The sequence below is a fragment of the Molossus molossus genome, unplaced genomic scaffold (assembly GCF_014108415.1).
Source record: "Molossus molossus isolate mMolMol1 unplaced genomic scaffold, mMolMol1.p scaffold_m16_p_19, whole genome shotgun sequence".
NCBI classification, from domain to species: domain Eukaryota; kingdom Metazoa; phylum Chordata; class Mammalia; order Chiroptera; family Molossidae; genus Molossus; species Molossus molossus.
Window position 1 is genome coordinate 34,338,925 of NW_023425354.1, and position 25,159 is coordinate 34,364,083.

The 25,159-nt window shown below is 40.8% G+C and overlaps 3 protein-coding genes and 1 non-coding gene across 4 annotated transcripts in view; 2 read left to right on the forward strand and 2 right to left on the reverse strand.

Moving 5' to 3' along the window:
• AP2B1 (adaptor related protein complex 2 subunit beta 1) overlaps positions 1 to 1,604 on the reverse strand; it is a 137,720-nt gene extending 136,116 nt beyond the window's left edge. The window contains exon 1 of the mRNA XM_036269959.1: positions 1,584 to 1,604. The gene's annotated coding sequence lies outside the window, so the exon portion shown is untranslated. The remainder of the gene's footprint in view (positions 1 to 1,583) is intronic.
• A 2,186-nt stretch (positions 1,605 to 3,790) lies between these two features.
• PEX12 (peroxisomal biogenesis factor 12) lies at positions 3,791 to 7,102 on the forward strand. The gene is made up of 3 exons (XM_036269991.1): positions 3,791 to 4,429; positions 4,742 to 5,295; positions 6,136 to 7,102. Exons 1-3 carry the CDS (start codon positions 4,304 to 4,306, stop codon positions 6,533 to 6,535), a joined length of 1,080 nt encoding a protein of 359 aa, XP_036125884.1. The 5' UTR covers positions 3,791 to 4,303; the 3' UTR covers positions 6,536 to 7,102.
• Positions 7,103 to 8,153: 1,051 nt separating this feature from the next.
• On the reverse strand, positions 8,154 to 8,250 carry LOC118635139. The gene has a single exon (XR_004960477.1). It is a non-coding gene; the product is annotated as a Z30 small nucleolar RNA (small nucleolar RNA).
• Positions 8,251 to 17,725: 9,475 nt separating this feature from the next.
• The window catches only part of SLFN14 (schlafen family member 14), a 38,582-nt gene continuing 31,148 nt past the window's right edge, over positions 17,726 to 25,159 (forward strand). Inside the window, exons 1-4 of the mRNA XM_036268480.1 lie at positions 17,726 to 17,888; positions 20,387 to 21,459; positions 22,790 to 22,918; positions 24,085 to 24,802. Of these exons, the coding sequence (XP_036124373.1) occupies positions 20,400 to 21,459; positions 22,790 to 22,918; positions 24,085 to 24,802 (1,907 nt within the window). The 5' untranslated portion in view covers positions 17,726 to 17,888; positions 20,387 to 20,399. The remainder of the gene's footprint in view (positions 17,889 to 20,386; positions 21,460 to 22,789; positions 22,919 to 24,084; positions 24,803 to 25,159) is intronic.

The window sequence follows — 25,159 nt, forward strand, 5'->3', positions numbered from 1 at the left end:
TATATGGAAAAATATCTTCGGGTGAGGATTAAAAAAAACAACAACTTTGATTCATATCTCTTCCCTATTCAAAAACTTTCAACAGCTCCTCATTGCCTAACACCTGCAAAACCTATGCTCTCAGTTTTCCCTATCTGCCTTTTTCTTTAGTTTTCTCATCTATAAAGTGGGGGGAAATAGTAATATCCAATCATAATATTGTCAAAAGGATGAAATGAATTAGTATATGTACTTAAAACTATACCTGCACATAGTATGAACTATGTAAATATTTGTTATGATTTTATTTCAATAAATTACACCGAATTCCTCAAGCAAGAATCCTGGGGGCGGGGGGAGGGGGGTCTAGATTTTTCTCTCTGCCTTAACTGCCACATCCAATCCATCTCCAAGTTTTTAATCCTGCCTTCAAAATATATCTCAAATTCATTCAATCCTCTTGATTCCACCTCATTAGTCCAAGCCACCATCAGGTCTTGCCTGGACTATTAGAAACAACTCTCCTCCCAACCATTATCTATCTATACATCAGTCAGGTTTTTGTTTCTTACATTTTTTTTTTTTGAAGTATAACAAACATTCAATAGAGTGCACACATCATGAATATAAAGCTTGATGGATTTTCACAAGTAAACATAACCACATAACCACTATGGGGTCATCTTAAAAATATAAACCTGATCAGGACTCTGGTGGATCAATCCTTCAGTGGCTTCTTCCCATTGCACTTGGACTAAAATCCAGGCTCCTTCCCACGGCCCTTAGTTCCTGCATGGTTTGGCTCATCTACCTCTTTAATACCATTTTATGCCTTTCAGTCACTCCTCATTTCTCCTTTTGCTACCTATTGTAACCCTCAAACATGCCAAGTTCTTTCCCACCTTAGAGCCTCCACAAATACTGCTCCTCCTGCCTAATATTGTTTCCCCCCAACTCCTCACATGGCTGGCTCCTCACAATTTAGGTCTCAGTTTAAGTGCTATCTCCTCAGAAAGGCACTCCCTGATAACCCACTGTCACCCCATCCTAACCCTCTTACTCAATTTATAAATTTGTATTAGTTTATTTTTTATCTCCCTCCTCGACTGTAAATTCCATTAGGGCAGATACCTTGTCTGTTTTTTGTGGGTTTTTTAATTTTTTTTTTCCCTTCATTGATTTTAGAGAAAGAAGAAGTGAAAGGGAGAGACAGAAACATCGATGAGAGAGAACATTGATTGGCTGCCTCCTGCATGCTCCCCACTGGAGATCGGCCTACAACCTGGGCATGTGTACTGACTGGGAATCAAACCGGCGACCTCTTGGTGCATGGGTTGATGCTCAACCACTGAGCCATACCGGACTGACACCTTGTCTGTTTTTATTACTACTTTATAACCAGCACTTAGAATGTATTAAATACACAGACAAAATACTTAAACAAACATTTAAGACCCTCCATAATATGTACCCAAATCTACTTTTCAACACACTTTCTACTATTCCTTTCTGTAGTACTACTAAGGAAAGTAAACAATTTCCTCCTCAAATATACTTCATACTGCTCCCTTAGACTGGAAAGCCCTATCACTACTATGACTTACCCCAAATGTATTGATAATCACCTTTCGAGATCCACCTAATCCATACAACTTTCTCAGTGGACATCTGCTGTGGTAAGTACAGAAGGTACCAGGTTACATCATTATATTAGAAAGCAACTGGCAGAGAAAAGCTGAGATGAAATACAGGTGGGGCAAAAGTGGGTTTAGAATTGTTCATAGAGAAAATCATACAATTATTAACAATAATACAAGAATGGTTTCTCGTACTCACAACTGTAAACCTACTTTTGCTTCACCCTGTATTAGGTTAGAAATAATGTATTCCCTTTGTTTGGTTACATAGGACTTCTGTTTAAGCTAGTTTGAACTGCCTTATTTCTCCCAGAGGTAGTTACCTCTTCCACGAAACTCACAACACATTTAACCTTTCTGATGGCTCTTAATACCTTTTACGATAAGGGCAATTACTTTTTGTGTCTTATCTATTAAACTATAAACCTAAGAGCAGGATTTGTGATGAGGTATTTATTTTGTGGGCTGTAATAATTGATTGTAATTATTTTTGACTATCTTTCCTTTTTCTTACTTAATAACTTGTTTACTTTTGGAGTATCCTCAAAGGACTATTATTAATGAAGATGTTTTGCCCTCTTCTGGATGAGTGAAAGAGAGTAGAGAGGAAATCTGAACCAAGGCAAGTCTACAGGAATTTGAATCAGTAAGTCCAGTGACAATAATCTGTTGAAGTTCATTCATTCCAAAAATATTACCTGGATGAGACTTTGCTAATTCTTGCTAGAGATATCTAATAGAATTGTGTAGTTCCTGTTCCTTCAGAGCTGGCTTTCCTTATTTTGTTAGCTACTCCATATACTTCTAACAAATTCCTTTAGTTTAAATTAACCTGTTTCTGTTGCTTTTAACCAAAGAACTGCAACGGAAACATATGTTTAATTTTCCACTTATTTTAGTTGATGCTATTTCTCAACTTGGTGTTTTTGCTGTTCACTTGAGAAAAGTCTGTATATAACTGCTACCATTGATCAAGTACCTAACGTGTACCAAGTACTTTATAGACACAATCTGTCTAGTCCTTAAGCCTGTAAGGTAAAAATCTTTTATCAATGTGACTTTCTCTAGCAGGCATTTTGATTGAGTAAGAAAACACCTTTTAGAACTATAATTAAGGCCTACTTGCAAGATAGCATTTCTTTCCAGTTCAAACAACTAAACCCAAACTTTGTTTCGGAGGTTTCTCATTATGCAAACCAATGATCTATCTTTATACCGTAAAGTCCTCTGGGCTGTGAATAATACCTTCCATTTCTAGCTATTTAGCCCAGGGGTGAGGGAGGAGTTCTGGAGAGAAAACAGGTTGAACTTGAACTTTTATCCAAATTTAATAAACCCGTATCAGCAGTGCAAAAGAGGCCAAGTTGCATACGATGTAACAGAACTTTATAAACCGTAAGGTAAATTACACTAAATTTGGTATACAATGAAAAATACCTTTTCTGCCAATCCTCCCCAGATCATGCTAGGTGGAATGTATCAGGATTCCTTCGTTTTAGCACTCTATTTGTATAGCTAATGTGACACACCCTCTCGCGTACGAAGATAGGCACCATTTTCATCTAGTGTAGCAAGTGCCTAGAGTTTATGCTAGAATGTAACCAAACGTAGGAACACAGGTAAACTACCAGCTTGGACGAAATGTAATCGTCCCAAGTTTTGAGGAAGGCAGGAACCTTTCTCATTCTAATCGTCTTTCTTTATAATTGGCAGCAATACAGCGAAAGCTTCTCCTCCAGCCACGTCGCTTCAGATCTTTCCTGGAAGGCGCAAAACAGAAATTCTGACCACCACCCCTGCGGCAACAACGCCGTGAGCCTTCCCACCCCAACATTTCCTTGATCCCTCCACTCCAGGCTCGACCGCGCGCCGGGCCAAGTGCTGGCGCCAGACGTCAGAAACACCTCCAGAGACTCAAAGCTGTGGTTTCCCACCGAGACAGCGATGCAAAACAAACCAACTAAAGCAAACAAACCAAAATCCCCTCTCCAAAGGAAACACTATTTCAGTGGGGCGGGAGCGGAAGTGCCAGTACGGTCATAGAGTTTCCTAGTTCCGGCCTCGAGGCCGCGTCTGGGGCTAGAGCGCCTCTCCTCCCCCACGGTTCCCCACCATTGGCGGCTTCTATTTCCGGGTGCGGCTTCCGTCATAAAGCTGAGACCTCCCTTCAAACGTGGCGTCGGGGGTCTTTCGCGCCTCGCTTGGGGTCACCGCGCAAGGACGGGCGCGGGCGGGGTACTTGACAGCCACCAGCTGGAGCCAGTCCTCGCGTACCAGCCCGCACTGGCACCTCATCCCTCAGAACCAGCTGGCTTTTAGCCGTCACGGTCGGAAGTCCCCGATTCGCAGCCTCCAGGACTGCAGCTCGAGAGGAAAGCCCTCCTTGGCCCATCTCTCTCCCCCATAGTCACGCTCTGTCCTGTGAGGTGCAGCATTTAAGTCAACCCTTGCTCACACACCACTTCCACCCACGTCTGCGTTAACTTTGTTCTTAACTTCCTTGAGATCCCGTCCCCTCTGCCTCCAGAAGAGGCTCCCCGCCCCGCCCCAGTTCCTGTAAAAATTGAGTTTCAGATATCCTGCAGAAAGCTTACTTTTAAGGCTGAGCACCCATTTAATATCCAGAACAAGTTCATGCTTACTAGAGAGTTTGTGGGCAAAGTGAAACCCAGTGCACACAGAAAACCATGGCTGAGCATGGGGCTCACATCACAACTGCTGCTGTGGTGGATGACCAGCCGTCCATCTTTGAGGTGGTAGCACAGGACAGTTTAATGACAGCAGTGAGGCCTGCTCTTCAGCATGTGGTCAAGGTAAGGTATTCTTTAAATGGTTTTAGACTGGATAAAAACCAAACCAATAATTTGAGTTTATTTCGTAGCCTATGTTTGAAATGACCAATTAGCATAACATTTATATCCTATGATTTAATGCTTATGGAGCCCCCGTTATGTGTAGAGCCCTGTAATGAACCCAGCACTTCAGGAAAGACAGGGTAGACCCCAAAAGAAGTGACTTGTTTAATCTCAAACTAGATTTTAGAAGGGGGAAAAAGGAAATGCAAATATAAGGCATGGTAGCTGTGAAATGGAATCAATTTCCTTTATTGATTTATTTTGTTTTAGGTTCTTGCAGAATCAAATCCTGCCCATTATGGCTTCTTTTGGAGGTGGTTTGATGAAATCTTTACCCTGCTAGATCTTCTGCTCCAGCAGCATTATCTGTCTAAAACCAGTGCTTCATTTTCTGAAAACTTTTATGGTTTAAAACGGATTGTAACCGGGGACACACACAATTTTCAGAGACTGGCCAGTGCTGGTCTCCCAAAAAAGCAGCTTTGGAAGTCAATTATGTTCCTGGTTCTTCTTCCATATCTGAAAGTGAAGCTGGAGAAGCTGGTTTCTAGCCTTAGAGAAGAGGATGAATATTCTATCCATCCCCCTTCTTCCCGCTGGAAACAATTTTACAGAGCCTTCCTGGCAGCCTACCCATTTGTTAACATGGCCTGGGAAGGCTGGTTTCTTGTACAACAACTTCGATACATCCTAGGAAAAGCTCAGCATCACTCACCACTTCTAAGTCTGGCTGGAGTTCGGCTAGGTCGACTTACAGCTCAGGATATACAAGCTCTGGAACACAAACCAGCTGAAGCCAGCATGATGCAGAAATCAGCCAGGAGGTAAGGCCTTAACGTTTCCCACAAAGCTTTGCTTAACAAATTATAAAATCTTACTTTAATCTTATGAAATCACCTCTCTCAGTCCACTTTGAGGTATTTCATAAAATCATAGAAAAATTCTGTGTTCATAAAACAAGGATTGCCATCCTGGTAACTCACCTCATCATAACTACTACATTTTTGTGTAAAACACTTGCTATGGTCAGGCCCTGAGCTAGGTGTTCGCTTTATGTACATTATCTCAATCTTCATCACAACTCAATGAAATAAATTCATTAGCCCCATTTAACAGTTACGGAAACTAAGCCCTAACAGCTAAGTACCTTGCCAAGGTGCACAGCTAGAAGGTGGCAGAGCTGAGATTCAAGCCAAGTCAGCACAATTCTCAAGACTGCTCTTTACCACTATGCTATGCTGCTTCTAGTTAGTGTTCAAGTTCTCCTACAAGTTCAAATATATAGTATTCCTCAGTATTGCTAAGTTAATTTTTGTTAAGTGAGTTGTTCCTTTTTCTGGATGTACTGTCTTTCACATATACACAAAAAGGTCTATATAATCAATATCTTACTAATTTCTTCTCAAAACACAAAACAAAACCCTAGTCATTAAAAACAAAGCTTAGCTCCTATGCTCCTAAAATACTGTAAGTCAGAAAGAGGGAATCATTTAGAAAACAACCTTAAAGAGATAGTGCCAGTCTAGCAACTGTTCAGTCCCCAAACTGAATTGGTGATTCTGATGAAAAGTTTAAGAACTATATTTATATTAGTCTTTTTTTGCGTGCAATTACACCTAAATAAACAGTTTCTCCTTTTGCCTCCATGTTCTATTCTCCAACAGTGTTACTGAGAAGATAAAGTCAACTCTGAAAAAAGCTATGGGGGGCATTGCCTTATCCCTCTCTACTGGCCTTTCTGTTGGTGTATTCTTCCTGCAGTTCCTTGAGTGGTGGTACTCATCTGAAAATCAGGAAACCATCAAATCACTGACTGCCCTGCCTACTCCACCACCACCTGTACACCTAGACTACAATTCTGACTCTCCCCTGTTACCCAAAATGAAGACTGTGTGCCCACTGTGTCGTAAAACCAGGGTGAATGATACTGTTCTTGCCACTTCTGGCTATGTGTTTTGCTATCGCTGTGTGTTTAATTATGTGAGGAGTCACCAAGCTTGTCCTGTCACAGGTTATCCAACAGAAGTACAACATCTAATTAAACTGTATTCTCCTGAGAACTGAAAGGGATTAGCATTTTATCTCAAAACAAAATTATTGCACTGTAAGGCTACAGGTTTACTATAAAGGTTGGTTTTCAGCATGGTACACAGCATCGTTTGATACCTCTTTGCCTCAATTAATGTTTATATTAATTTTAAACAACTACATGGGTTTCCTTAAAAGGATGTACCCATTAATCTTAACTTCTAGCCTGCTCTCTAGACCTTCAACTTAAAGTTAACCAAGCTGGTTAGAATAAGAGAATAGGGATTGGCAGAGCACATGAGGGTCAGTGTAGAAGTGGATAAGAGGGGATAATCAGTACAGAAGCCTTTCCTTAAAGAACAAAGAGGTGTAGAAGTTCTCAGGAAAAACCCAAGTTAGACTTCATAAAGTGAGTTGTGAAGGGGAAGCAGGCCTTTACTTTAGAAAAGTGTTTATCTATTTATGAAGAAGAGGTTTACCAGTTTGCAAACAATGTGAAAAGTGGGCTTGCTCTTTATAGAAACACTTTAGAAAAATAATAGCTCCTTCTATATACTGTGACCCATTTGTTATGTAACATCTGCTATAATTTATCAACTTTTATGAGCCATACATGTCTTCCTTGGAAAACTGGTTAAAGGAAAATTAGGGTTGAGTGTATGTCTATGTAGAGTAGCCTTAAGATTTCCCTGAGAAAGCAAAACTAATAAGCAATGAAGAGATGAAGTAAAATACTGATCTGTGTAAAGAAAGAATCTTTTAATAAGCTCTTTCTGCTTGCTGTTAAGAGTTTGCTAAATTGGCATGAATCATTCTGGCTAATACTAAAGTTTCTATGAAACAAATAAATTTTAAGAATAAATGTTTTTTGGCAAAGAACTGTTCCATGTTATCATGATTATGTAGAAACTTAAAGATTACTTGATGTGTTTAAGTTTTTCATTCAGACAACCTTTGACTTTTTGGGGTATTTTTATATTAACATTTTTTTCTTTCTTTTTTTGCTAATCTAATACTTGGGAAAATCTTCTACCCCAACAGCAAGAATTCAGCCCTGTTTGAACTATCTTGTATTAGAAATACTACAAAAACACTTAAGTTGTCTATGTAGAAAAATTCATGCCTAGATTGGCAGGTTGGTGGAAAAAATATGGATTAAAAAAAAATCCTCGTCACTAGAGAAGGAAGGCCGAAAGTGATCTTTAAGTGCCTCTGCTGAGAGAGGTGTTTCCCAATATTTTAACTCAATTTAGCAATTCAAAGTACATATATTCTCTAATAGCAAAGGTGATAAAACAAAATTCCAAAATGTAACACCCTATGGATTTTAAAATATGAATGCTTTTATGTATCATAAGAAGAGTATATTGAATAGTTGCAAAAATCCTTGTTAAACAGCAAGGTTTTACCAAAGCAAGTATCATAGTTAATTAAAAAACAAAAACATTTTTAATACAATAAGTCAATAAGAGAACTAAACCAGATTCAGGATTGAAATAACGTAGTACTCCATGAAGGTATCAAAGCCAGATTTTCCACCTCAACCTAAGAAGGAAAACATGAAAGTATCAGTAAAATTTTAAAAAATGTATCAAAGAAACACTCCCATACATAATAAAATAGGCTAGAACATTGGGAAAACCACAGCCAGAATCAGCTCAGAGAGAAGATTAAGTGATCATACCCTGGTCAAAGCCAACACTGAAGCAATGGCAATACCAGGTCAGACTATACTTCACTCATCATCGCATCATTGCATTTCACCTCCTTGTATTATCTAAGTATTTTCACCTCCAAAAAAAACTTAGGTTTACCTATGAAAAAAATAAAGGCTTCTTTTTAGATAAGTTTAAATTGCAACCATGGGCTCCCAATAAATATTTTATCCTTCACTATGCTTTGTTTTAAGCAACTCGGCTCTACAAATATGCACATTTGAGTGAGTTTTGTTTTGGAGGAGCTTTTTTGTTTTTGAAATACAGAGGTGAGTGGGTAAGCATTTACAGTGAAAATAACTTTTTTTTAATGAGCCCAAACAGCATGGGTGATAAAATCTCAGGGATGCCTGTGAAGGGATTTATAGTCTATTTCTAAAGCAAAAGCTATAGAAAAGATTTTGAACAAAATTCCTTTATAAAGTAAACTCCAGTTCATTTAATATATATTCTGATTTACAATTATGCTGCACACAAAGATAAAAAGTAGTCATAAATTTTGACACCAGAATCTTTTATCTAAAGAGTCCAAGACCCAGACAGGCTCTGATTTGCCAAAGGTCCATAGCAAATTAACAGCAGAGCTGGAAAGGGAACTGAGGTCTGATTACCAGATTTATATTTTTCCACTATCATCTAAATATAAGACTTAATTTTCTTTTTCTCCCGGGCATGAGCAAGATCAAGGAAGCACGGAAAAGCCTGGGTAATTCACAACCTGCATAATTAATTTCTGAATGAAAAGCTGATTGCATTTCATTTATTCTAAATGGCACCTGGTAATACACAATCGCTGACATGGGGAAGTGCTAGGATCACATGTCACCTTTTCCAGCCTTTCAGCATGTTATTATCAGTATCTAAATTACAATTCTGGAGACACCACATGCTTCCTTCAGCCATCTGTAAGTGTCCATAGCTACTCTATAAAACACAACTGTTGGTCTGTTTGCCATTGAGCAACTGAACACCATAAAGGGGGAAACTAACAAAGTGCCCGTTTTACGAGGGTTTTGCTTGAGCCTTTATCTCATCATCCTCTACACAAGCACTTTCCTAATTTTATTCCTTAGTACACTTTGCTCCATATGGAATGCCTTCCCCAGCCCTTACAATCTGGAGAACGCCTAATTATAGTTTAAAAACCTTACCCAAACGTCACCTTCTCTCTGTTAAGTGGTCCCTAACACCGTCACTCATCCCGTGCTCTGCCTCCACAGCAGTTTTTCCCACCGCGGCCCGCGGCACGCACCACACGCCGGTTACGCACGTCCCCCACGTCCCACCTCCCGGTCGGCCCCATCACAGTTCTAAAGAACCAGGCTGTGTCCTACTGGCCTTTGCATCCATTACACTCAGAATGGTGCCTAGGAGGAGGCTCAATAAGTAAATGAGAGTTTTAACTCGGCCCATGCACGACCCTCCCCACTAAATCCTAAACTCCTGGATTATAAAGGCATCAGCACAATTTATAAAGCCGACTTACCTGCAAGGTTTCACGTGGGTAAGGACCATACCTCATGCATCTCTAAACACTCCTTCCCCCCCACCGTCTACCCCTGCGCAGAGCAGCCAACGCTTACGCACAGTGGACCGTCAAATATAAAATAATAATATGGTCCAAACCCCAGCAACTTCAAGAAAGACTGAGAAAACCCGTCCTTGCGGGGAAACACACGTAAGGCTGGAGCCAGGGCTCACACCAAAGACCCGGGCAGGAGTCCTAAGCCCTATTCGGAACTCCTAGAACTCCTACGCCCTAGACTCTCACGTTTGCCCCGGCCTGCGAAGACTGATGAAGCCGACTCCCCGCCTCACAACCCCCGGCAGTAGCGGTAACGGCCTCCCTCTTCCCACCCGCCTCGGTCTCCGGGGCCCGCCAGCGTCCCACCACCCACAGCGGTCTTCGCCAGGCAACCAATCCCGCGGCGGCCACGGGTCACGTGACCGCAGCTGGCTAGTACAAGAAGCAACCAATCGGAGGGCGAGGTGAACATCAGGGGTGGAGCGAAGCGGAGGGCAGAACTTCCTTTTCTGTCGCTTCTTTGCGCGGCGGGCTCCCCCTTTAGGCAGCTTTACTTACTGCCTGTGTGGTTCCCTCCCGTCCCCGGACCTCAGGACGACTGTTGTCCCGAGTGGTTTCGTCGGTGCTTTGTTGCACACCTGGGAAAGGGCGTCGGAGGCAGTCGTAACCTGGATTTCCGGGGAGAACTGTTGATTGAGTGATCCAATATTGTTTATTGCACTTGTCCGGCTTCCTGCGAGAGAGCTAGGGGTTGGGTGGACTTAGGTGAATATGCCCCTCTCCGTCCAGAGGAAACTTACTGGCTGGTGGGGCCCTTGGATGCTTCCTAAGTAAGCAAGAGGTGTCAGAAGGAAAGTGCAGCTACATATCAAAGTGTGAAAGAGAGCAGGACAGACTTCCAGGAAGAGATGGCACTTGATCTGGGTCTTGAAAGATGGGTTGGGTTTGAGAAGAGATGCTGGGAGAAGGAATACTTTAATTACCGAATCAAATGAGAAAGCATCGGGAAGCTGCTTTTGCAAATTTAAGTAAAGTTGAAACGTGTAGTGTTTCTGAAAAGCACCAGGAGGAAACAATATAGATGCTCTCCTGACTCACAAACAAACCACACAGCAAAAAAAAAAAGCCTGGGACAAAACCCAGACTTACTGAGTCGGATATTCTGGCGTTGGAGCCCAGGCACGCCTATTTTTAATATGAGCACCACGGGTGATCCTGAGTCACACCAAAGTTTGAGGACCAATGATAGTGTTAAAGAAAGGGGATGGTAGATTTGAAAGATAGGTCAAGACTTAGTTAAGGATGGTGCTTGCTGGTTGTATAGTTTAGACTACTTTGGAGAAAGTGAGAGATTTGAAGATTTCACATCCCAAAATGATAGGTGATCAGAGCTGTACTTTAGAAAATTCAACAAGCAACTGTGTTTTTATATAGATTGAAGGAAGTCAGAGGGACGCTATTGAAAGGGATTGCAATGGTCCAGGTGAGAGCTAATAAGAGCCTAAATTAGGACTGTGGCTGTGGAAATGGAGAGGTAGCATATGATAAGCAGCATGAGTATTGTGATGAGTGTCAGAGAGGGGTGGCCAGAAGGACATGAAAAAATAAAAAGGAAGAATGGAGAAAAATGGAAGGTCTTTTGTACCAGACCTACTAAGGACCTGTGTTATACTTTAAGGATAGGAAATTAGACAGTGAAGAGACTGTGCCTTGCCTGGCTGGGTGGCTTAGTTGGTTGGAGCATCCTCCTGTGCACCAAAAGGCTGCGGTTTCAATTCCTGGTCAGGGTACATACCTGGGTTGCAGGTTTGATCCCCTCTCGGGGCACTACAGGAGGCAACCCAGCAATGTTTCTCTCTCTCTCCTTTTTTCTTTCAAATCCATTTAAAAAATAAATAAAATAAAAATGCTTCAAGCCTAACATCTAGAAATCTTTTTTTTTTTAAAGAGAGATTGTGCCTTTGCATGTGCTGTTTTTCTGCATCTCCATCTCCCTTTCTCAGCCTGGTGCATTCTTACTTGCAGGTTCTAGTTCATGTACCATTTCATTTATGAAGTCTTATATTATTCTCACAAGTATAGTTATTGTCACTCCTCAGAAAACCCAGAGCACACTGTTCATATGTTTCTAGCTCTTTAGAGTGACACTACAGTGTAGTGGTCATGCATATGGACTATATTTGTAAGTATTGTTCTCAGTTTTCCCATGTGTACAAAGAGAGTGATAACAGCACCTACTTCACAGAACTGTTAGATGAATTGAGTGAGAACAATGCCTAGTACATAGGCTGCTCAGCTGATGTTATTGTATATGTTGTATTACAATGAGTTGTTTAATACATGTTTTCCCTCTCTAGATTGTGAACAGGACATGCATCATTCTTCTGGCTAACAGAAAAGATGCATGGCAGAATGATAGTAAATGGGTTTTGGAATCAGATAGACAGGGGTTCAAATCCAAGCTCTTCTACTTACTGGGTGTGTAACCTTGATCTTTACTTCCCAGAACTCAGTTTCTTTCTTTATAAGATGGTGAAAATAATGCATGTCTTACAACTTGTTATGAGAACAAGTTGAAGTAATCAAAGTTGCATATCCAGTACAACCAAGATTATTCTATCCAGCAAAGCTATCATTTAAAATTGAAGGGCGGATAAAGAGCTTTACAGACAAGAAAAAGCTAAGAGTTCATCACCACCAAACTAGTATTACAAAAAATGTTAAAGGGTCTTCTTTATTTTTTTTTATTTTAATTATTTTAATTAGTTTATTTTTGTTACAGATGTTTCTCCTTTTCCCCCCATTGACACTCTCTTCCCAATCTCCCCCCCCCCTTCCACGCCGTACCCAGCTTTGTTGTCTATGTCCATTGGTTACGCATACATGCATATAAATTCTGTTTGTTTGTTGTTTTTTTTATCCTCACCCGAGGACATTTTTCCATTTTTTGTTCAGGTAGAGTGGGGGGGAGAGAGAGGAACAGAGAGAGAGAGAGAAACATCGATGTGAAAGGGACACATCGAGTGGCTGCCACCCGCACAACCGACCAGGGCCGGGGACAAACTGCAACCGAGGTACATGCCCTTAGCAGGAACCGAACCCGGGTCTCTCAGGACCGCAGGCTGATGCTCTAACCGCTGAGCCAAACCGGCCAGGGCAGATATTTTTTGTTTGTTTGTTTGTTTAAATTCTGTGGTTTATCTCTTCCACTCCCTACCCCCTCTTCTGAGGTAAAGGGTCTTCTTTAAGAAGAAGAAGTAAAAAAGACAAAAAATATGAATAGTAAACAGCCTTTATAAAAAAGAATTAAATCTTACCATTTGTGACAGCATGGATGGATCCTAGAGGGTATTATGCTAAGTGAAATAAGTCAGTCAGAGAAAGAGAAATACCATATAATTTTACTTATATGTGCAATCTAAAGAACAATCTAAACAAAAAAATAAAACAGAAACAAACTAATAGATACAGAGAACAGATTGATGATTGGCAGAGGACAGGAAGATTGGGGGGCTGGTGATAAAGGTGAAGGGATTGAGAAGTACAGATTAATAGTTACAAAATAGTCATGGCAATGTAAAGTACAGCATAGGAAAAATAGTCAATAATAGTGTAATAACTATGTGTGGTGCCAGGTGGGTACTGGAAATACCAGTGGGAATGCTTTGTAAAGTATGATTGTCTAAACACTATGCTGTACACCTGAAACTAATACACAATAGTTTTGAGTGTAAATTGTAATTGAAAATATATTTTTTTAATTGAAAAAAAAGTGCAGGTGCCATGAGGTAGGCAAGCTGCATGTCTCAGTGTGGACATTCAAAAATGATCTTCTGAGAGTTGCTTCTCTCCCCACTTGCAAATCTGGTGTGAAGTTTAATAAATAGCTAAGGGAGCCCCTATAGGAACATTTTGCTTATCATCACCGTGGCTGCTGCGGGTTTTTTGTTTGTTTTGTTTTTTTACCTCATGGAATACTGTTTATGTTGATGAATATATGGGTTGTTCCTTTCCTTTTCTCCCCCCCCCCCATCCCCAATACCAATAAAGTTTCTATGATCATTCATGTATATGAAAAAGAAAAGGTTGAATTATCTGGCAGGGTATTTTTGTTTGGTTGTTTCTTTAATCTTCAACTGAGGACATGCTTATTATTGATTTTTAGAGAGAGATAAAGGGAGAGAGAGAAGGAGGAACATTGATGGAAGAGAGAAACATTAATCGGTTGTCTTTCCACACATGCCCCAGTGGGGGATTGAACCCACAACTAGGCATGTGCCCTGACTTGGTATTGAACCCACAAACTTTCAGTGCCTAGGATGATGCTTCTATCAACCAAGCTACACCAGCCAGGGCTAAGTGGCAGTTTTTATTTTGACATGTAGCCCCAGAGCACAGCACCACGTTTGGAACACTGTAAGTGCTAAGTAATTGGTTATTGAATGAAAAGCTGACATTATATGCCAGGCACCATACTAAACTCTTTATGTACATCATCTCACATCATTCTCACAAGAACTATATGAAAAAGGCACTATTATCATCTCCAATTTACACAGAAGGAATCTGAGACTTATATTAATTTAATTAAGCCTCAGATCCAGAAAGTGCCAGAGCTAAGATTTCAACACCCTAGGTGCTCAAAAGAAAGAATGTATGAAAGTTAGGAGACATCCATGTGCAGCCAGTGTGGCTCAGTGGTTGAGCTTCGACCCATGCACCAAGAGGTCGCTGGTTTGATTCCCGGTCAGGGCACATGCCTGGTTGTGGGCCAAATCCCCAGTGGGGGACATGCAGAAGGTGGCCAATCAATGTTCTCTCATCATTTATGTTTCTATCTCTCTCTCCCTCTCCCTTCCTCTCTCTAAAATCAATAAAGAAGCCCTGGCCAGTTTGGCTCAGCAGTTAGAGCATCAGCCTGCGCACTGAAGAGTCTCGGGTTCAGTTCCCGCTAAGGGCATGTACCTCTGTTGTAGTTTGTCCCCAGCCCCGGTTGAGGTGGTGTGGGTGGCAACCACTCGATGTGTCTCTCTCATATTGATGTTTCTCTCCCCCACCCCCATTCTATCTGAAGATAAATGCAAAAATGTCCTCGGGTGAGGATAAAAAAATTTAAAAATAAATAATGTCAATAAAGAAAAAAAGAAAAGGAGATATTCAGAGTCAGGTAGTGTGGTGTGGTAGAACTAGCATTGTTGCTCTTGGTCCCTATGTTCTCTATGGTCTTCTAATGGTCTCTGTGAATGAATTGAGGGTGAGATGGAGGTTGGTATTTGTCAGTTTGTGTCTAGTGTGCACAAAGGCTATGCTTTAACTATGTCTTCTGATAAATTGCAATTCTTAGTGAATAAATTCTCAAATAAATTGGGTCTCCAGTTCTAGCCAATTGTCACCAGAATGGCCAGATTACTTCCCCAAAACCCAGGAACAAGTACTGCCCTAGCTATGACTTCAAATCACTTTGTATCATGGACATTTGCTTTGAGGTATCAGAACCAGATGAGAGATTTTCTCTGATGTGATAACCTAACTATTCATAGCCAGGGAACTTAACCAAAGAACTTAGAAGAAGGAAGAGAAACTCTCTTTGCTCATCTTTCACATCATCCCTCCTTCTCCTGATTTGGTCCCTTACAGCGCATTGAAGAAGAATAAGAAGGAATCAACAATCTGGTTTCTGGTTCCCCTGCCCAGATAATGTTCTTCCCATTGACCGAGAAGAAAAAGGGGAGATACTTAGGTAGAATTCTGATTTTGAAGGCTCCAAAACTTGAAAGGCAGAATCCCAAACTTGAAAGGCAATGGAAGGAGTAGAAACATTTGTATTAGACAAACCTGGCTTTGAACTCCAGCTCTTCCACTTACTGGCCATGCAATCTCAGTTTCTTGGTAGTTAAAAGCTCCCAGCTCGGTTTCTTGTACCCGAATGCATATGTCCAGTAAGTGATGGTTATTTTTATCTTTCTACAAGTAAGTAATATCAGAGGGATTTAAATGTGAGAATGAGGCTGGGAATTAAGGTCAGTGGTAGAACTAAAAGGGAGATGGAATTTTGAAGTGAAGTTAATGAAAATAGGTTAAAGTTGAAGCTGGGAACAGGCTTTTGGAGTTTATGGTGTTACTGTGCTATTATATACATTACATTCTGCCTCCTGTCCTGAAACTCTATCCATACAACTTGTACAAAGGGTCATGCCAGCAAAGCAGAACTGCATAGGAATAGTAACCTCAATTAATAATTAAAAAACAAAACAAAAAAAACTAGGGTTGTACAGAAACTTATATAAGAATGTCATTTCATCATAAACAAATTGAAGTGGAAATGGAATTGTTTGATGGCTCGATTTATTTATTTATTTAGTTATTTAGTTAGTTAGTTAGTTAGTTAGTTAGTCAATTAGTTAATCCTCACCCAAGGATATTTTTCCATTGATTTTTAGATAGAGTGGAAGAGAGGGAGGGAGGGAGAGAGAGAAACATAGATGTGAGAGAAACACATTGATTGGTTGACTCCCACACGACTGACCAGGGCTTTGGATTGAATCTGCAACCCAGGTACATGTCTTTGACTGGGAATCAAACCTGCAACCCTTCTGTCAGAGGGCTGGTGCTCTAACCGCTGAGCAAACCACAAGGGCTGATGGTTCGATTTAGAGGGAGATGAGTATATTAGTTTCCTGTGGCCACTATAACAAATTACCACAAACTTGGTTACTTACAAAACAAATTTATTTTCTCACAACTATAAGTTTGACACCAGTTTTATTGGGCAGAAATCAAGGTGTCTGAAAGGCTGTGCTCCCTGGGGTAGGGGTGCAGAGCTGTAGGGGAGAATCCGCTCCTGCCTCTTCCAGCTTCCAGTAGCTGCCGCATTTCTTCACTTGGGGCCACAGACCCCAATCTCTGTCTCTATAGGCCACACACTGCCTCCTCCTCTTTTGAGTGTATCAAATCTCTCTTTATCTCTCTCTTATGAGAACACTTGTAATTGGATTTAGGGCCCACCCAGATAAATCAGGATAATCTCCCCATCCAAAATTCTTACTTACTCACATCCGCAAAGACCCCTTTTCCTCATAAGGTAACATTTACAGGTTAATAATAATAATAATTGGTGGCTATTATATAGCCTATTACAAGAAGCCTTATTGAATTTAACCAGCATTTCCAAATGAGATAACTGTTTCTTATCTGTTTATTTATTTATTTTTATTATAAAACAACTCATGTTCATTGTAGACCATTTAGAAAATACAGAGTTGTTTTTTTTTTAAAGGAAAGGAAATTAAATGAAAACCATCTATAGTCCTCTCACTCAGAGATAGCCAACTTTATCAATGAGCATTTTTCTAGACTAGGTCTTGTGCCCAACAAAAAGGAAGAATAGGAAGAAAAGAATAAAAGAACAAGCTATTTGGAAGGTAATGAAATAGGTTAATATTGTTCAAAATGGATGTGTACAGCAGCCTAATTTAAAATGAATGTAGAGCTTTAAAATGAAATTAACCAGGACAGGAGGTGCTTATATGCTGTATGGAAATGACACCCAGTCCCTTATAGGTGGGCAGTTTAGCTTTAGTCCCTCACTTTATTTATATTATTTATTTATTTATTTATTTATTTAATCTTCACCTGAGGACATTTTTCTATTTTTTGTTCAGGTAGAGTGGGAGGGAGAGAGAAGAACAGAGAGAGAGAGAGAGAGAGAAACATCGATGTGAAAGGAACACATCGAGTGGCTGCCACCCGCACGACCGACCAGGGCCGGGGACAAACTGCAACCGAGGTACGTGCCCTTAGCGGGAACCGAACCCGGGTCTCTCCTGACCGCAGGCCGACGCTCTAACCGCTGAGCCAAACTGGCCAGGGCTAGTCCCTCACTTTAAAACCCCTGAATCTTCCCGTTACTACGTAATTCATTCCCAGAAGTCAAAACCCAACCTGCTAATCTGCCATGTCATAGGCTTTTCTTGAGTCCTTATCAGCCTTCCTCAGTGGGTCAATGTTATGAAGACTGAAGGAGTCTGGCTGAGTTCCTGCTCCTCCCAGGATGATATCAAAGGGCCACAGGCACAGTGACAGAAAGTGAACCTTCAGACCAAAGCCAGATGTGGAACTGAAACAACAAGAGGAGAAGCAAGAGTATCAGGTAATAATTTTTTTAAAAAATTTAAAAACCTTATCCATCTCATCTGAGGAGCAGTTTATGTCTGAGGGTACAAAGGACTTGGTAAAATAGTAGTTAAAGAGAAACTTGTAAAAGAAAATGAGTGAGAAATTTTGGGGAAAGTGGACAGGATATTCACTTGGAACTAGAATCTCAGAAACCATGTGTTTATCACAGTTGTTATCAGCATTTAAGTAACATCAGTGAGACTTGGGAGTCATGACAGTGTGCTAGTTCAAAAGCAATTAGATTTGTCCTGTGAATCCAAGTAGGTGGAAATTATAGGGAGACAAATTACAGCTGAATGTGGGGAAGCCCTTTCTAACACAGCTGTCAGAAATAAAGGGGACTAAATTTGATAGGTAAATAGTTACTTGTCAGTGGAGGTGTCAAGCAGTTGCTGGAAAGCAATTTGTTGGGAGTTGGGAATTTTTTTTTTTAATCCTCACCTGAGGACATTTTTCTATTTTTTGTTCAGATAGAGTGGGGGGGGGGGGAGAGAAACATGGACATGAAAGGGACACATTGAGTGGCTGCCACTTGCACAACAAACTGCAACCGAGGTATATGCCCTTAGCGGGAACTGAACCCGGGTCTCTCTGGACCGCAGGCCGACTCTCTAACCCCTGAGCCAAATTGGCCAGGGCGGGAGTTGGGAATATTATAAAGAAGACTTAAGAATCAGATGGGTGGTTGGACCTGACGATCTTTAAAGTCCCTTCTAACACTTCTTTGATGCTATGACATGAATAGAGTGCTAATCAGAAGTTTCTCTAAAGAGCCAGGCATTTACATTTACCTATAGAAATGCTCACATATGAAAAAAAGTTTTTCATCATGTTGATTCTGGCTTACTTGGCAGAAGTGAAAAAGCAACCATGAGCAAACTATGGCGGAAGAGGGTATGTGCCTTGTCAAATACCTGTTTTTCTCTTCTTTTGGTGGGTGTAAACAACACCCATGAGTCCTCTGCTTTGCAAAGATTACACAGAAGAAATAGGTTCTTTTCTTCTAGAGGAAGAATGTTGGTTTGGGCTGATAAACATTTTATTTTGCAGTTAACAAAAGCTAAGGGAGCCATGTCTGAAATACTTGCTTCAGAGTCCTAATTTCTATTTAGATGGCTATTCTCTGCTCTGTGAAGCAAAAGGAGGTTAACCAAAGTTTAATAACTGTGTCCCGAAGACTCATGTTCTAAGTTCCCGAGGTTCCCATAGCACAGGGCAGAATTATTAGGAGGAGAGGAAAATGTCTGAATCACACTGTGTATGAAGAAATGTACTTTCAGAATAATGTTTGAAGAGATAAAAAGAATTCTGCATTTGATATCAATGGACAGTCTTTCAGGGGTAGAATAAAGCTTTTAAAAATGTACAAAAGATCCCAGCTGGTTTGGCTCAGTGGTTGAGCGTTGACCCATGCACCAAGAGGTTGGTGGTTCTATTCCCGGTCAGGGCACATGCCCAGGTTTCGGGCTTGATCCTCAGCGTGGAGCGTGCGGGAGGCAGCCAATCATTGTTTCTCTCTCATCAATGTTTTTTTTTTTGTACGTGCCCCTAGTGGGAACCGAACCCGGGACTCTCTGGTCTGCAGGCCAATGCAACTGCTGAGCCAAACCGGCCAGGACCCTTATCAATGTTTTTATCTCTCTCTGTCTTCCTTTCTCCCTCTCTAAAAATTAATAAAAATATTTTTTTAAAAAACACAATCACAAAAGCTTTTTTAAAAAAAGAGCACATAAAGAATACCAAGTTTTTGCTTGTTTTTATAGCAAGATATCTGCATTACATATACTATCAAACTATACTCCCTTAGTTCTCTATTGTCCCCTTTCTTTCAACTTTGAATGATAAATAGGAGCATCTTCTGACTTCAACCTCTAATTCTGCATATTCTCTAATAACTTACTTTGGCTCCTGTGCCAATCCATGCCTTTTTTCTTTCAACCCATGACTTTTATAATATGATGGTACTTCCTGATTTTAAATTTAAAAATTTCAGTACTATAAGTTTTCCAGCCAGGCCAGTGTGGCTCAGTGATTGAGCATTGACCCATACACCAAGAGGTCGCCGGTTCAATTTCCGGTCAGGGCACATGCCCAGGTTGTGGGCCTGATTCCCAGTGAGAGGCATGTAGGAGGCAGCTGAGCAATGTTCTCTCTCATCAATGTTTCTGTCTCTCTTTCTCTCTCCTTTTCTCTCTCTCTAAAATCAATAAAGAAAAAATATTTTAAGTTTTCCATTATGGCAAAATATTAAGCGTTTACCTTTACACCCATTCATGCTGGAAAGGCTAAGAATCTTGGTGTAGTTGTTAGAAAACAGTGGTATCAAATATTATTTCCGTGTTGAAATGTATGTTCAATAACTTATACCTTTGAAGAAAATACTGTAATCTTTGGAATTCTTGTTAATATAGAAACAACATTTCTGTACTGCTTATGTACTGGAACCCCTTTCTATTATTGTTTTGAGCACAGAGGAGCTGCTGAGATGGAAAGTCTCCAGACCAACACAGAAAGGCTCTATCCTGAGATAATTGTAGATGTGGGCACAGTGACTTTTGGAGAAGAGAACAGGAAGAAGATGACCAATAACCATTTGAAAAGAACTGAGAATTCTAAAATCATCCAAGCCACTTGTGCACTGTTAAATTCTGGAGGGGGTGTCATCAAGGCAAAGATTAACGATAAAACCTACAGTTACCGGTGCCATGGGCTGGGACAGGATCTGGAAACTTCTTTTCAAAAACTCCTTCCTTCAGGGTCACAGAAATACCTTGACTACATGCAGCAGGGGCACAATCTCCTGATTTTTGTGAAGTCGTGGAGTCCAGACGTTTTCAGCCTCCCCCTAAGGATTTGTAGCTTGCGTTCCAATTTATATCAGAGAGATGGGACTTCCGCTATAAACCTGAGTGCTAGCAGTGCCCTGGAACTCCTCAGACAGAAGCAGTCTAGAGCCCAAAGAGGAAGACGGAGGGTGAAGGAGCTGCAGCCTTGGAAAGTTCTTGATGGAAGCATTCAGGAAGAGGAGGATATGAGGAGGTTTGCCTCAGAATTTCTTAAAAAGGACAAACTCATGTATAAAGAGAAACTCAACTTTACTGAGTCAACACATGTTGAGTTAAAAAGGTTCACCACCAAAAAGATTGTCCCTAGGATTAGAGAAATGCTGCCTCATTACATTTCTGCCTTTGCCAACACCTATGGGGGATACCTGATTATTGGGGTGGATGATAAGAGCAAGGAAGTGTTTGGATGTAAGAAAGAAAAAGTGAACCCTGACTTATTAAAAAAAGAAATAGAAAACTGCATAGAAAAATTGCCTACATTCCACTTCTGCCATGAAAAGCCAAAGGTGAATTTCACTACCAAAATCTTGGATGTATACCACAAAGATGCCCTGTATGGTTATGTCTGTGTGGTTCAAGTGGAGCCCTTCTGCTGTGTAGTATTCACAGAAGCCCCAGATTCATGGATCATGAGGAACAATTTTGTCACAAAGCTGACGGCAGAGCACTGGATTGACATGATGCTGGATATTCAACCAGGTAAAGCACAAGAGATGTCTCTATTCAGGCAGCAGCGGGGAACTTCTCTGCCTTCCGTGGGTGCTTGGTCAGATATTTTACTTAAAGAACTGAAAATTGTTTTGCTTTAAATTATTCTCCCACTAAGAAAGATATACATGACCTTTATGGAAGAAATAAAAATGCTTTATGGAAAGATATTCAATATTCAAGAATCTAAATAAATGGGGGAAATACACAGTAAAAAAGAATTCTCTTATTACATGCTCCCCCCCCCCCCCATATTTTTAGTTCCAAAGACACAGAATATGAACTCTTTGAGGTCAAGAAATGCTTGGATTTTAGTCTACTTTGGGAAAGTTTTATCATCAGCCATGAATTAGTGACAGTTCCTTTTTATGCACTGTATAGGGCCTGTTGAAAAACTTTTGAAGGTTGATATTCCTAGTGAAAAACATTCATCAGTAGTCTCACTCCAAAGATGATCTTTCAGAGAAACATTGTTTAAGAATGACCTTTCACTAATTCTTGCAAGGGGAGCTTGTTGACAATTTTGAATTGTTTCAGTAACATGAGGAGCTGATACCTTCCATCACTGAGCTTGGGGCACCACCAAGTGGGATAAAGCTGGTGCAAAAGGAGATGGGGGTGGGGGAGGAGGACTCTTAGTGGTTTCACTTCCCTTACAGTTTTGCTCAGAATCAGCTCTGCAGAGAACTTATAGAGAACTTATAGCCTGAATGAAGCTTATCAGTTTGCCTTCATGGTTAATATATTCTAACTTTGATAAAAGAACCTTAGATTGAGACCTGATTGATTTGATTGGATTATTCTTTCTCTTGTCCTAAATTTGTTTGAGTTTACACACACACACCCCAAACTAGAGATCCTGCCACTTTCTATTCCATCTAAACCTTGTATGGGGACTTAAACATCTGTAACAATATAAAAATATATCTATTGTGCTTAATTTCTTCTGATCCCACCCCAACTAGAAGACTTTTCTTCTTAGAAATGACCTGGAATCAGAATATTAGAGATATACCTATTGTGCTTAATTTCTTCTGATCCCACCCCAACTAGAAGACTTTTCTTCTTAGAAATGACCTGGAATCAGAATATTAGAGTTGGAAGGAACCTTAGGGATCGCCTCACCCTGGCATGAGAAAGAGAGGTGAAATGACTTGCCCTGTAGAAGTCCGCAGACTTCCTTTTCTAACATCTGTGAACTGTTTGAGGCATAGAAAGTGTGAGAGCAGCTCAGACACCATGCAAATCCCATGTCAACAGGAGGAAGGACAATTAATTTCTTTTTCATCTGAAATAACTCTCCATGTATTTATTTGTTTAGCTCCCTCCAGTTTGGCCCCAGAACACAGCCTTCCCCTGATTTCACCAGCTTCATCTGCACTAAGAAGCCCATCATATCCCATGAAGGTCCTGGGATTTAAGGAGGTTCTACAGCAACGTTTGTTTCCAGGTATTTACTTCTTGATTTCAGTGAGGCGACAATCTTCTTTCTAAAATTATGTTGGGAGGAATTGATAGCAACTAGTCCAAATTTTTCTCCTTAGAGAGAGGTCAAATGTAGGACTTAGCCGACATAATGGTCCCAAAATAATAAATTTGGCTAACTCTTATTTCCCAGTCAGCAGATTCACGCAATATTTCTCTGTGCTTCGGGGCTTCCAGTCGCATATAGGTTTTGTTTCCTAAGTTTGAGAGAATTTAGGAATTATCTTAAATTCCTTAAGTTATACCACAAGAGAATTGTCCCCTGGCTGTCCAGCGCAGAAGGAGGTGAGCCAGGGGGTTCTACAGCAGAGTTCTCAACCTTGGCACTATTGACATGTGGGTTAGGTAATTGTTGAGGGGGGCTGCCCTGTGCACTGTAAGATGTTTAGCAGCACTCCTGGCTTCTACACTCTAAATTCTAGTAGAACCCCTCCAGCTTTGACAATCAAAAAATTTCCAGCCCTGGCCAGCCAGTGTGGCCTAGTTGGTTGGGCATCAATCCCTGCACTGAGAGGTTGCTGGTTTGATTCCTGGTCGGGGTATTACTAAATACCCCAGGGGGTGTCAAAATTGCCACCTGTTAGAATCATTGTTTTATTTATTACTTTTTAAAAAAATATATTTTTTACTGATTTGTTAGAGATAGAAACATTGACGTGAGAGAGAAACATTTGATCTGCTGCCTCCTGCATGCCCCCTATGGGGAATCGAGCCCACAATCCAGGCATTTGCCCCGACCAGGAATCAAACTGGGACCTCTCAGTCCATGGGCAATGCTCAATCCACTGAGCCATACTGAGTGGGCTAGAATCATTGTTTTAAAGGAAAGTTCTTAGTTCTCCCTAAGCATCAGGTTCACACACAAAAACCCTTAATAGGAAGGAGTTACTTCCTAGCAGTAGTGGACCATTGGAGTTGAGGAGACAGTGCTAGGGCTGTTCTGTGAAGACTCCTCCCAGATTGCCCTCTCCTGTATGAGAATTGCCCTGGCCTGTGAAGGGGAGGTGCTTTCTTTGCAGATGAGGAAACCTATAGTTGAACGCCTAGTCTCACTTCTTTCTACAGTGTTGCAGGAATACTTATAATATGCTTTTATACATTTTAGTAACTTCCTATTCCTTGAATTTTCAGTGACACGGGAAGAGATACAATTTAAACCAGAATCCCTCTGTAAGAAGCTGTTCTCAGATTACAAGGAACTAGAGGAATTAATGAAAATGCAGATACGTCCTTATTCTCAGGGGATTGTGATATTTTCTAGAAGCTGGGCTAGTGATATTGGCTTAAGGAAAGAGCAGAATGTCTTGTGTGATGCTCTCCTAATAGCAGTTAACAGCCCCCTGGTACTCTATACAATCTTAATACACTCCAGTGCCACTGAAGGGCCCGAGTATGCCCGAAACACCGCTCATCAGTTAAAGCAGAAACTGGGAACTGTTGGTGGTTACACAGGGAGAGTGTGTGTCATTCCAAGACTGATGCACCTGCCTAACACACAGTATAGACCCTGTGAAGTCCCTGTGCACTACCCCCAATCCTACAAGCTTGCTGATGAGGAGGAAATGGAAGACCTGTTGCAGGCCCTTGTCGTGGTCATCTTGCTGTGCTCTCGATCTCTTCTGAGTGACCAGCTGGGCTGTGAATTCTTCAACTTGCTCATAGAGGAGCAGTGTGAGATGCTTTCAGAGAGCCTTCAGGAGACGCAAGAATTGTTCATCCACTGCTTTCCAGGAACCAGGAAGACAGCCCTCGCCATGAAGATCATGGAGAAAATCAAGGACCTATTCCACTGCAAACCAAAAGAGATTCTCTATGTCTGCGAACATGACGCCCTAAAGAATTACGTGGCGTGAGTGTTTCACTGACTAATCACAATACATGTATTTAGTCAGTCTTTTCAACAGGATCACAAAAGTAATTTGTGTTACTGAGGAGTTTGTAGTGCCTCTGCTGCATCAGTGCCAGAGCCCAAACATTTCCAAGTGATCTGGTAACAAATACTTTGCTATTTTCAGGCTTCAATATCTCATTATCAATTAGCCAAGTATAACTTTAAATTTATATAACTAGAAACATTTTTTTCACAATCTGTGGCCTTAAATTTAAGAAAAGTATAAACAAACCTATCTTGCTTTAAGTAAACATTTACTTGATGCTTAATACTTTAAAGTCACGGGTATTTTACTTAATGAGACATTCTACCTAA